Source organism: Trypanosoma equiperdum (genome assembly GCF_001457755.1).
Source record: "Trypanosoma equiperdum strain OVI genome assembly, contig: ctg_1249, whole genome shotgun sequence".
In the NCBI taxonomy this organism is placed as follows: Eukaryota; Euglenozoa; class Kinetoplastea; order Trypanosomatida; family Trypanosomatidae; genus Trypanosoma; species Trypanosoma equiperdum.
The window spans coordinates 54,469-66,134 of record NW_027123226.1 but is presented as its reverse complement, the minus strand read 5'-3'; the positions used below and the strand labels follow the sequence as shown (position 1 = coordinate 66,134).

The 11,666-nt window shown below is 45.3% G+C and overlaps 3 protein-coding genes across 3 annotated transcripts; all 3 read left to right on the top strand.

Annotated features, from left to right (window-relative positions):
- Window positions 1–3,805: 3,805 nt before the first annotated feature.
- TEOVI_000562300 (S-adenosylmethionine decarboxylase) lies at window positions 3,806–4,918 on the top strand (the record flags this gene model as incomplete). Its single annotated transcript, XM_067220842.1, has 1 exon — window positions 3,806–4,918. One exon carries the CDS (start codon window positions 3,806–3,808, stop codon window positions 4,916–4,918), a length of 1,113 nt encoding a protein of 370 aa, XP_067076943.1.
- A 466-nt stretch (window positions 4,919–5,384) lies between these two features.
- On the top strand, window positions 5,385–7,196 carry TEOVI_000562200 (uncharacterized protein; the record flags this gene model as incomplete). Its single annotated transcript, XM_067220841.1, has 1 exon — window positions 5,385–7,196. The coding sequence occupies one exon, from the start codon at window positions 5,385–5,387 to the stop codon at window positions 7,194–7,196; it is 1,812 nt and encodes a 603-aa protein (XP_067076942.1).
- Window positions 7,197–7,640: 444 nt separating this feature from the next.
- TEOVI_000562100 (kinesin, putative) lies at window positions 7,641–10,976 on the top strand (the record flags this gene model as incomplete). The annotated part of the gene is made up of 1 exon (XM_067220840.1): window positions 7,641–10,976. The coding sequence occupies one exon, from the start codon at window positions 7,641–7,643 to the stop codon at window positions 10,974–10,976; it is 3,336 nt and encodes a 1,111-aa protein (XP_067076941.1).
- Between the last annotated feature and the right edge of the window lie 690 nt (window positions 10,977–11,666).

The window sequence follows — 11,666 nt, the reverse complement described above, 5'->3', positions numbered from 1 at the left end:
TATATATATATATATGGATACTCTCCCCCTAATTTCTACAGTTATTCTATGGTAGTCGGTTTTAAAGATGAGGAGTAAAACGGAGTCATTCCATTGTGCGTAAATCGGCTCATGTATATTTGTTGATTTGTCGTTTTTATCTGCAATGGAGGGCTCTTTTTTTTTTTTAAACATCCGCTTATTAAGTATCATCACTGTCAAAGGTTCGAGAGTTTTAATGCCTCTTTTGTCATTTCATGTGCCAGTTTATTGAGTTGCTCCTTAAAAGCGCTCAACACCACTTTTGCGGCAGCCCCTTTTGTTTTCAAAAAAAAAAATAAAAAAGAAACGGCCGTGTCTAACGGTGCGAAGAAAGAAAATATTTTAACTGCTGAACCCGCTTCTTCCCCCGTGATTCTTTCCCGCCCCTCCTCATGTTTCCATAGCAGCCGTCAAGAGGCACACATTTTTTTCTGTTTTTTGTTTTCTGGTGTTTTTCATTCATACGCATACACGCCTTTCAATTATCTCTATTAGGCGCGTGCGAAGGGGTGTCAGCAGGTAAGTGACTGTGTTTTTTGTTTTTGTTTTCGTTTGTGGATGCGGGTAGGCTTTTTTTAAAAAATTAACTTTAATTTGAAAGGCCCAGCTTGCGCCTGATGCAGTGGTTCTGTTCATCAACAAAAGAGAATGTTGTGGTTGTGGTAAAACCTTTTCGGGGGGCATTCACCCCTCCCTCCTGTAGCCAACGCCCACGGACACACGGGCAGCTCGAACTGGCGGATAGGCGCATACAACAGCAGCTAAAATGGCGGCGCTCACGACGAACGATGAGTACCCGCACGCTTCATATTTTTCTTCTTGAGAAAAAAAAGGAAAAATAGAAAAAGAAATCTGGTTTGCTTGCCTGAGCATTTCTTTTTTTTTTTTTAATTTTTTGTTTTAAAATAATTCTACCACTGTATCGAACCTTGTTCAATACATTAGGTAATAAACGCGGGACAACTGCTTTTCCTTTACTCTACCCCACAAAACCCTAAAATCAGCGGAACCAATGGAAGGGATTCGTAGCACTGAGGTTGCGGGGAAAAGGGGACAGGAAGAAGGCACTGGTACTTCAGACGTCTCCGTTGCCCCGTTTCGTTTCATAATCACTAAACAAGTGGAGCGTGATTTGGTTTGCACGAAAGTGGGCAAAGTGTGCGTCAGTGAGTGAGTATGTGGGTTGTATTGATGCGTACAGCTGTACAGCTGTGGGTGCTTCGTGTCTCAGTTCGTGATATCTGTGCTGTTTTCTTTTCAAAACGAAAAAGCTGGAAGTGAAAGGTGCTGCCTAATAGTCTGTTTGCTGTGGCGGTTTATCTATTCATTTAATGGTTTAGCTTCCTTTTTTTTCCTCTTTTTCGTCTTATAAAGGAGCAAAATATCACTCTCTGTGCTTGTTTCTTAACATTTTTTTGAGTTCAATAAGCATTTTTCACACCCTACCCATTATGTTTGATTTTCTTCTTTAAAACTTGAGTTGGTTTTCTCTTTATATATATATGTATATATATATAACGTAATATTAATAATAATAATAATAAAGAGCTGCCGTAATGGTGTATGTGTCTTGTGGGTGCGCGGGCAGGGAGGGGTGAAAAAGTTGTGTGGTTACCCGCTATTGAGGATAGTAGATGGACGGCGGCGGCAGTTCCTATCAGGAATTAAAAGAGAACAGGCTAATGAACAGCTGGGAAAGAAAACCAAATCGAGAAGCAGCTTGTTACGTGAAGTGGCTTACCTTCGTTCAAATTAGTGGTGTCTCATCCCCTTCATTTTCGTTCTTTCTTTTTTCCTCCCCGTATCATTTCACTATTTTTTCCAACCTTGTTTCGCTTTCATGGTTCCCACCACCAGCACCTCTTGATAATGCCTATTTTCCTTTTCTTTTTTTGTCCAGCTGTACAGCTGGTTTAAAACTATTCGATGGACAACGGCACAGGAATGACGGAACAGTAACGGAAACAAAGATGTGAGTATTTGTGGGTGGGAGCTTGAAAACGAATACGCGCGCGTCCGTACGTTTGTATTTGCGATTTGAAAGGTGGATAGAGCCTCTAATTTACGTTACTGAGCGAAAGCCTTAACAGACTTTCAGCAGCGGGGTTTTTGTTGCATGCAAACTTATTTATCAAAAAGAAAAAAAAAGAAAGAACCATTTGTCGCCATTACGTATTGCTTTTCCTGCCCCTCGCCCTTCTTGTTCACTTCTACTTCCTTTCCTTACCATCACTGGGGGCGGAAGATCATATGGTTATATACCAAGCAGCGGTGGTATTGAAAGGAAGTAGCCGAAGTTATGTCATCCGACAGGAAGCGAGGTGACGGATAAAGAGAAACGCAACAGACCGACACAAGCACAAGTCAAAAGAAGTTGAAACAACAGAAGCGAAAGAGGTGATTAGACCTTCAAGCAGGTATAAGGAAGAGGATCAAGAGTAATATGAAAGAAAAAGAATGAAATGAAGTGTAGAGTTGATGAATTATCGAATAATAGTAACAAAATATCTACGACTTTCTCCCTCTGCTTTCGTGTGTGGCTGGAGAAATGCTGCATTAACATGTGTTATGAGGTATAGCACTGGAAGGAAAAGAATCAAGTAACGTTTTAGAAGAAGAGAAATGATGCCGATCGGAAGGGAGAAGGTGATACAATATCGGAGGGGTGACGCTGCCAAATACATGTACCTGAGTCTGTGTGTTTTAAGGATAGATATGCGTAACATACGAGTCTGGAAACCAGAGACTGATGGTGATGTGAGGGGTGATTGAGACATATGAGAATGAGGATTTGAGGTTACTTTTACTTGCGTGTGATTTACGGTAACTGATTGAGAGTAAATGTGACCTCCATACATGATTTTGAAGTTTACACTTTTGTGGTCAATAAGGTGGGAGGTCACATGTTCGTTTATTTATCCTTTTTTCTTTCGTTGAGAGCGCATGATAATGTGAGGAACTACCAGCATGTTTCTGCTCCTCTCAGTTTTGTGATGTTGCTGTTGTTGCCATATTTTATTTCTCCAAGCGAACAAGTTGCCCACGCCTTGGCCTTTGCCTTTGTCAGTTTGTTTTTCATATGTTCTCAGTTTATCTTACCCACTTTCCAGGTATTTGCGTATGGCGGGAGCCCATGACTATGGGTCATTTGTTTCTTCCATCTTTCCACATTTCTGCATGTTGTTTCAACGCCAACATTCTGATTCTATTTGAAAGGGATAGAAGAGGAGAAAAGAAGGGAGAGTGAAGGATAATAATCAGCTGAGGTGACGGGAGAGGAAGACATATTTGTATACATACCTACACATATCAATATATATGTGTATATGTATACGTTCCTCCCCAAATTAGTATCACCTGGGGTTTCTCCTGTGTGGCGAAGTCTAACTCAAAAGGGTTAAAGGAAGACGCAAAAGAGATTAATTCTCTTGGCTTCATTTTTGGTTGAGCTTCACAACCTCCGTGTGTCAAGTTTCCATAAATGCCTTTTTGTCGACTCGCACTTGTGATGTAGGCACCACTAATACCTGCCCTTTCCCTTCTCTTTCTTTTCTCTTCTCCCTATTCTATCTTATTCATATTTTATTTCCCTCGTTTCGGATTTTTGACCTTTTTCTGTGGAGTTTGTACGCGTATCCTCGAGCACAAAAAGTACATTGTTTGTTGAGCTTGCACTCTTAGGAAGCGCACCATTCCTTTGTGGGCCTGCGTGTGTGCGTGTCTGGTTTGGTTATTTAATCCGTAAGGTGCTACATTTGACCGCACACTGACTGAAGTACTAGTCATGTCCTCTTGCAAGGACTCTCTTTCGCTCATGGCGATGTGGGGTTCCATCGCTCGTTTTGACCCAAAGCACGAGCGAAGCTTCGAAGGGCCTGAGAAGCGCTTGGAGGTGATAATGCGGGTGGTGGACGGGACGCACGTTAGTGGTTTACTTGCACACGATGACGATGTGTGGCAAAAAGTTATTGATGCTATATGTGCACACATTGTTTCCCGTGAGTTTAATGAATACATTCGCTCCTACGTGTTATCGGAGAGCTCATTGTTTGTAATGAAAGATCGCGTGATTCTCATAACTTGTGGTACCATCACTCTTTTGAATTGCGTGCCGCTCATATGCGAGGCGGTGAGTACTGTTTGCGGCGAAGTAGAATGGGTTTCCTTCATGCACAAAAACTACAGTTTCCCGTGGGAGCAGAAGGGACCGCATCTTTCGATGGCGGAAGAATTTAAGACACTTAGGTCCCATTTTCCGTCGGGACAACCATTCATATTTGGTCCGATTGACAGCGACCACTACTTCTTGTATTTCCACAGTGATGTTGTTCAACCCAGCTGCAGTGACGATGCACAACTCAGCATGACCATGTATGGGCTTGATCGCAATCAAACGAAACACTGGTACTCGGATAAGATGTTGCCTACGGGTCCTGAAACCGCAGTGATACGGGAGGCAACGGGGCTCAGTGAAGTTGTAGATGATTCATGGATCCTTCACGACCTTCAGTATGAGCCATGTGGCTACAGCATAAATGCGATACGTGGTAGCGAGTATCAAACGATACACATAACACCTGAGGAGCACTGTTCGTTTGCATCATATGAGACGAATACGTGTGCTCTTAATTACTCGAAGTGTATCTGTGGAGTATTGAGAGTGTTCGACCCTGAACGGTTTTCTGTGATTGTATTTATTGACCCTGATAGTGCTGTGGGGAAGTCTTACCATAGTGGGGGAACGATTGGTGTGGAACCCGAGTATTATCCGAACTATGAAGCGCATCACCGTACAGTGAACGAGTATACACCGGGTCACTGGGTTCTGAAGGTAAACTATGTAAAACGTGCGGTTGGCACTGTAGGGACTTCCGCAGCTTCTGGAGCGAAGGAATGAACGGAGCAGCCCTGTGCTTTTGGTTGGTTTCTTGTCTTCGAAGTAGTCTTTATATGCGCAGGCAGATTTTCCCCCTGCTAATGTCTTTTTCATTCGCCATCTAGCTGCTATCAGTCGGTTTAAGTTAACAAATTAATATCATGATAATTAAGTTTATTATATCCCGCACGTTGGAAGGTTGTTAAAGTGGCGACACGATTCCCCTTCCTTTCTCTTGTGTTTAGCGTTGTTGCATCCGTGTTTGGCGTTGGAGTGGTTCTGTTTCTGGTTATCTTCTTCATCTTACTTCTCTTATTTTATTTAGAGACCCTATCCCATTTCATCTTTCTCGTTTTAACACACCTTTTCATCTATACTTTTTGTATTTTCCGATGGTTGACGGTTAACTGCCTTCTTTTGGTCCCATAATAATAATGTTATATCCCACGGCACGTAAGGATGTGAGAGTGCAGGGGAGCTGATACCAATGATTCGGCGCCTCAATGTGCTTAGGAAGACTGCTTCCAGCTGTGCTTCTTTGACTTTTTCCACAGGTGACAATCCGTACATTCGAGTTCTGAGGATGCTGCAGTCGGATGGAGAGGGCCCACCAGCCGCATGGCATGTTTTTGAAGAGTTTCGTACATATTACCGACAAGTTACCTCCGGCACTTCCATAGCAACGGTGGATATGAAGCCGCTCCAGAGTTTTTGTGGTTCTTTTGATGATACAGAACCTTTTGCGGTTGTCATGATGAAGATACTTTGCGATCTTCATAAGCTTGAGGAACTGCGCTTTTTATTTGCTCAGTGCATGTTGGAACTTTCTTCCCCATCTGTGGAACTGTTTAACGTATACCTGTTGGCCATTTCCCTTAGTGATACCTTCAATCAGTATGAGGTTGAAAACGCCATAGAGGCAATGCGTATGAAAGGTGCTGAACCTGATGTAGTAACGAAGATTTCTCTCTTCATCGTATACACGCGACTCGGAGAGGACTATTCCTCCTGGTGGCCTTCCATTCATGAGGATACTAAGAGCATCATCACATCGGGGAAGAACTGGCAGCAAAAGTTTCCCTTATTGTCAATACGCCTTCAACATTGCTTTCAAACTCTCCTCCGTGTCCACCACGACGTCACTATGGTTCAGGAATGTTTTGAGTTACTGCGGCTTGCGGACCATGAGAAAATGTCTCCCCGCTTGCTTCTTCCCTATATGTTGCTCAGCACAAATAATGTGGCGTCACCACCCTCAATTGCTGTCCAGTTGATTGCAGCAGCGGAAGGCGCTTCCGAGCAGGAGGTTGCCGAAGCCAGCGCCGATATCGGTGTCAATGCCTTTGAGGAAAGTTCTTCGATCCTTCAGGAAGCAAAGGGTGGACCTGTGCTGAATAATGATGTTACTGCATTGAAACTTATGGCGAAATGTGCCAAATGGGGCGATGTGGCTTCTGCTGATTACGTATTGAAGTATCTTCGCGCTCATCCATGCATTATTCCTCCTCAGCACAAGTTTGCACTGGCGCTCCTTCACCTGGAGACGTTAGTGCGGGCCGGGTTACTGAAGGAGGCGTTGTATTTATTAGAGGATGAGATTCCGGAATCTGACTCCATCCCAGGTTCGAGACCCAAACTCTTCTTAGAGACGAGGCGGTTGACTTTACTTAACGCACATCCAGTTATGTCGCTTGTGCGTTTTATTGCGGAAGTGGACTCCAGGGTTGAGGAGTCGTTGTTGTTGTTGGAGGAGCGCAAAGCTGCGGGTGGGAATGTGAGTCATAAAACACTTAATGTTGTGCTTGAAGCGTGTGCATTAATGAAAGACGAACAGAAGGCATCACTGGTCTTATTTACTTTCCGAAACGTTGCTGTGCGAGAGACAGCACGCACGTTTACTTTACTACTGTCAACCTCCCCCAATGCTGTAAGCGCTGTGAAGAAGATACCAACATTTCTGGAGGACATGGTAGATTTGGGTGTTGAAGTGACAGCGGAATTTCTTCGTGGTGGCCTTGAGTTGGCAGTTGATGCTCAGGATGTTTCAACCGCGATGATGTTGGTTGAGTACCACAGGCAGAGAAGCGTTTCTATCGAAAGCAGATTATCTGTTCGTCTTTTCAAGATGCTTTGTCTCGTTGTCGACATTGGGAGTGTACGGCAACTTGTTGCGGTGCTTCGCGCAACACAGTCCCCTGTTGACCCTCGTTGTCTTTCGTTGTGCATAGCATCGTTTAGGAAATGGGACATTCCCTGTGACGACTTGAAGGGAGTATCAACAAGCGGTTCTACAGGTTAGGCTTCTTGACTTCATTGAACGTAGCGAGGTTGTTGTCCATCCCTCTTTTCTTTTCTTTTCCCCCGTTCACTCTTCAAAGGTGTAAAGTTTGTGTATTTAATCTCTGGAGTGTTTTTTTTTTCAAAGTATTATGTTGAGATTGCTTTTTTTTTTGTTGGTATCTTCCTTTTCTTTTTGTACTTTTTTTTTTTGAAGCTTGAGGTGTTAAGAAATAGACTCCTATATATAGAACAATTGGTATATACGTAACTGTTCCTAGGAAAGTTTGTTTACTGTAACTTTTCTTTTTTTTATTGGTGGTGAACTGTTAGTTGTTTGGGAAACGTATAAGAAGTTAGCCCGTAAACGTTTATACGCTGCTCGGTAAGGTAGTGGTGTAGCTTGAGTTTTGCTTTATTTTTGTAGTTACTGTGCTTGTAGGGAATATACAATTTTGCTGCTGCTATGTCGGATGCCGATGTGAAAGAGGGAACGGCGGCCGGCGATTCAGTGGCCGTTCCCGAGTCGGTTGTAAAACCAGATGAAGGACGGCGGAGCAGAGGTGAGTCTACTGGCGGGACAGCTGCTGGGGATACCGGTGTGCCAAAGAATATAGCACGGTGTCTTGTTTATTGCAGGTTGAGGCCACGGAACAAGACTGATTTTAAGAACGGTGGGTTCCAACTAGTGACAGTAAGCGGGAATGATATTGTTGTGAAGGATCAACGCTTTTACAAGTTTGATGGTGCTTTTGGCGACGAATGTACACAAAGTGATATATTTGAAGCGGTGGCCGTCCCTTGCATAACACACGCATTTAAAGGTTTTTGCTCAGCGTTGATGTGCTACGGACAGACGGGTACAGGTAAGTCTTTCACTATGTGTAATACCACTCCTGGCCAAGAAGGCATCATTCCACGGTCCGCCAAACTTATTTTCGACAAAATTCAATCAGACAATGCGCGGAGTTATGAAGTGACAGGACAGTTTGTTCAGATTTACCGTGACAACCTTGGTGACTTGATGAGTGCAACTGGAAGGGACCGAGTGGATATTCACTTCGACGAACAAGGGGGCGTAGAACTTACCGGTTGCAGCTCCCATGTTCTTCTGAGTGCCCAAGAGTTTATGCGCTTTTACCGCATCGGCAATGACCGTCGGGTTGTAACTGCGACTGCTATGAATCCGGAGTCCAGCCGCGGCCATACAGCTTTAGTTCTCCGCATCGTATCAGAGAGCCCCAGCGACCCAGAGGCAGGTAAACTGAAGGGAAAGATTACATTCATCGACTTAGCAGGATACGAGCGTTTTAGTAAAACTGGTATTACACATGACAACCCCATTATGAAGGATGAGGCGAAGTGCATCAACGCCTCTCTTCTTTCACTTGGTCACGTTGTGTCGTGTTTGTCGTCAGGTAGCCGGCACATTCCTTGGCGTGATTCGAAGCTGACGCGGATCCTGCAGGACTCTATTGGCGGAAGGAGCCGTACCTCTATTATTTTGACTGTTGGGCCAAGTAGTGATCACCTCCACGAAACCACAAATTCACTGCAGTTTGGTTTGCGAGCAATGGATGTGAAGGTGACGGCCAAACAGTCGGTTCATGTGGATTACCAGAAGCTGGCCCAGAAGCTGCAATCACTCTTGGATGAAAGGGACGAGAGAATCAATTTACTCGAAGTGCAGATCGCTTCTCGTGACGCAGAAAGACACGAGTTAATGGAGCGTTACAACGATCGCCGGGAAGACATTGACAGACGTTTTGAGATTGAGATGGCTGAACTGAAGAGAACTGGTGCATCGGAAGAGCAGATGCTGAACCTGCGTGAAGTATACAAGGCTGAGGTGGAAAACCTCCAGGAGCAGCAAGACGAGGAGTTCCAATACAGGGAGGAAGTGTATTCAAAGGAGATCGTCCACCTTATTCGCGAGCAGGAGCATCAGGAAGCGAAGCGACGGGCAGAGATGAAATTGGCGCAAGATCTTATCATTGCGGAGTTCCAAAAGAAGCTCGACAACGCGCGTGAGGGAACAAATGATGATCTCGTCAGAGTTTTGAAGCAACTGTCCGAAAAGGACGCCATATTGGCCAGCCGAGCGAACGACACGGTGAGACTCCACGAACATATTGAGGTGCTCAGGGAGCAAGTGAAGGAGCTCGGTGGAGTGCCTATAGAGGAGGCGACGTTTCCCGAAACCTTTCTGGACGTTGGCCAGGTGGAGGAGATGCGGAACCGGCTGGAGGCGGATGTGCAACGCCATCGTGCTAAGGGTGTGGAATTGCTTGCGGAAGTGGATCGTCTTTCGCAGCTCTGCTCTGAGCGGTTGGAGGAGATAAACCGACTCCGCGACGAAAACACACAATATCGCGCCGCATTGGAAAACAGTGGCATTTCATTGAATGACACTGATGATTTGACGGAATTCCTTTCTGAGAAGCGCACTCAGATGGTGGATGTTTCTGAGATGGAAACTCTTCGTGTCACCATGCAGGCCGACCTTGATGAAGCGAAGGCGCACAACCGGGAGCTGGCGCGGGAGGTGGAGCAGTTGAAGTTTGAATTAACCGCAACCGCTATTCCACTCACAGCCCGGCTTCGATGTCCGCCGTGCGCAACTGCACGAGGTCCTTCCCCGTTTGACGCCGCGCGCAACCTGTGTTCGACGCAGCGTAAACCACCTCAAAAGGATGGCACGCCATCCCCAAACAACACTCAAAATGAAAACTTGCAAAGGACCGTGAAGCAGCTTACGGAGCAACTGGAATTCAGCATGCGTGAGAGGAAGTCGCTTCAGGACCGCGTTGAGGCTGTTGAGACGCAACTTGCTTCGCATGGTGTTGAGGTTCCGGGGCCGTACGTACCCCCAATCAAACTTGGTTTCCCCGGCTCTGCACCAGTGACGTCATCGGAAACAGATGCAAGGGAGCCACCGGAGGATACCGATATGGATGTGCTGCTCCGTGTAAAAGAGGAGGAAATCGATGTGTTATTGGAAACAATTGAACGGCAGGAGCACTTGCTCAATGCTGCGAGGTCGAATGAAGAGTTTCACCGACGCGTCATTTGTGAGTTGCAGCAGCAGATGGTGACTGCGCAAATCCAGGTGGAAGATCCTCAGAACGCCCCTCCTCCTGTTGACGCCATTGCAATGGATGAGTATATGTCAATTTTGCGTTTAGTTCGGGAGTCCGAACGCAAGTTGGCAGCTCAATTGGCTGAGCGCGATGGAGAGGATGGCGCGGAGGTGGAGGCCCTGTTGGAGAAGAAGGATGCGGAACTACAAATGAAGGAGGAGACCATACTCGAGAAGGCGTCGAAGGCGCAGTATGCAGCGAAGCTCTGCATTCGTCTGAAGAACCAGATGCTGCGTTGTGGCATCACACCGTGTTGTGAGCTTCCAGACTCGTATAACGAGTTGATCGAGCGCGAAGAGGAGGAACTGAATGAGCAGCTAATGTGCCAAGATGAACTGTTAGCCAGGCTTCGTTCGGAGGAGGAAGAAAAGCATCGCATGCAGAATATGCTGAAATCACTTAATGAGGAGCGCGAGAGGCAATCCAGCGTCATTCGAACTGTTCAAGAGCGCTGTGAACTGGTGGAAAAGAAACAATTGGTTACGGCAGCCCACTTGTCGCGATTGGCAACGGAAAAATCCCAGAGGGAGCAAATTCTTGAGGAAACGCTACGACGTGCAACACAAGAATTGTTGGATTGCAAGATTAAGATGGCCATGGAAAAAGAAGCAGGTAGCCCGGGTGTGTTAAAGCGTTTCCTCCGCCGCCTGCGCTCCAACTGATGCAAGTTTTTTATGACTCATGTTTTAACCTCACCCCGCTATTCTCCTTTTTTGTTTACTGCTGATTTTTATACAATGTCTGCGTGCTGACGATTCCATATACCTGGTTTAGTATTTCTTTTTGTACACCATGTGTACTGTTGCTTATGCACAGATGGTAGAAGGGGGGTATAGTTTAATGTGGAAAGAACAATATTTCCCCCTTTGTTATCCTACCTTTTTATTTTTCTTTGCTTTAAAAAAAAAAACTTCGTGGTAAATGTGTTCGCCCCCTTTCCCCCTTATATATATACATATATACATGTACATATGTATGTGTATTCTGTGCATGAGGTAGTTGCTTTCCTTTCTTAAAGCGGTTGCACTGAATTGAATTACGTTTCCATGTAATGTGGTTATCGTCTGTGCGCCTTCATCATTGATTTCCTTTCCTTCCCCCTTTTTTTCTTCCCTTATGATGTATTATTCTCATTCGCTCACTATATATATATATACATGCCCACCCTCCTTGTCTGTGGTTGCTTTCACCGCGTCGGGGGTGGGTGAAACAGAAAAGCGCGTGTGATTTTTCTTGCTTGAGTTCTCTTCTTCTTCTTCTTCCTTTTCGAACTTGGGTCAGGTGTCGCTGTTTCTGCCACTGGTATACCAATGAGTGTGTGTGAGGAGTGCTTTGCTACGGGTAGCTGAAGG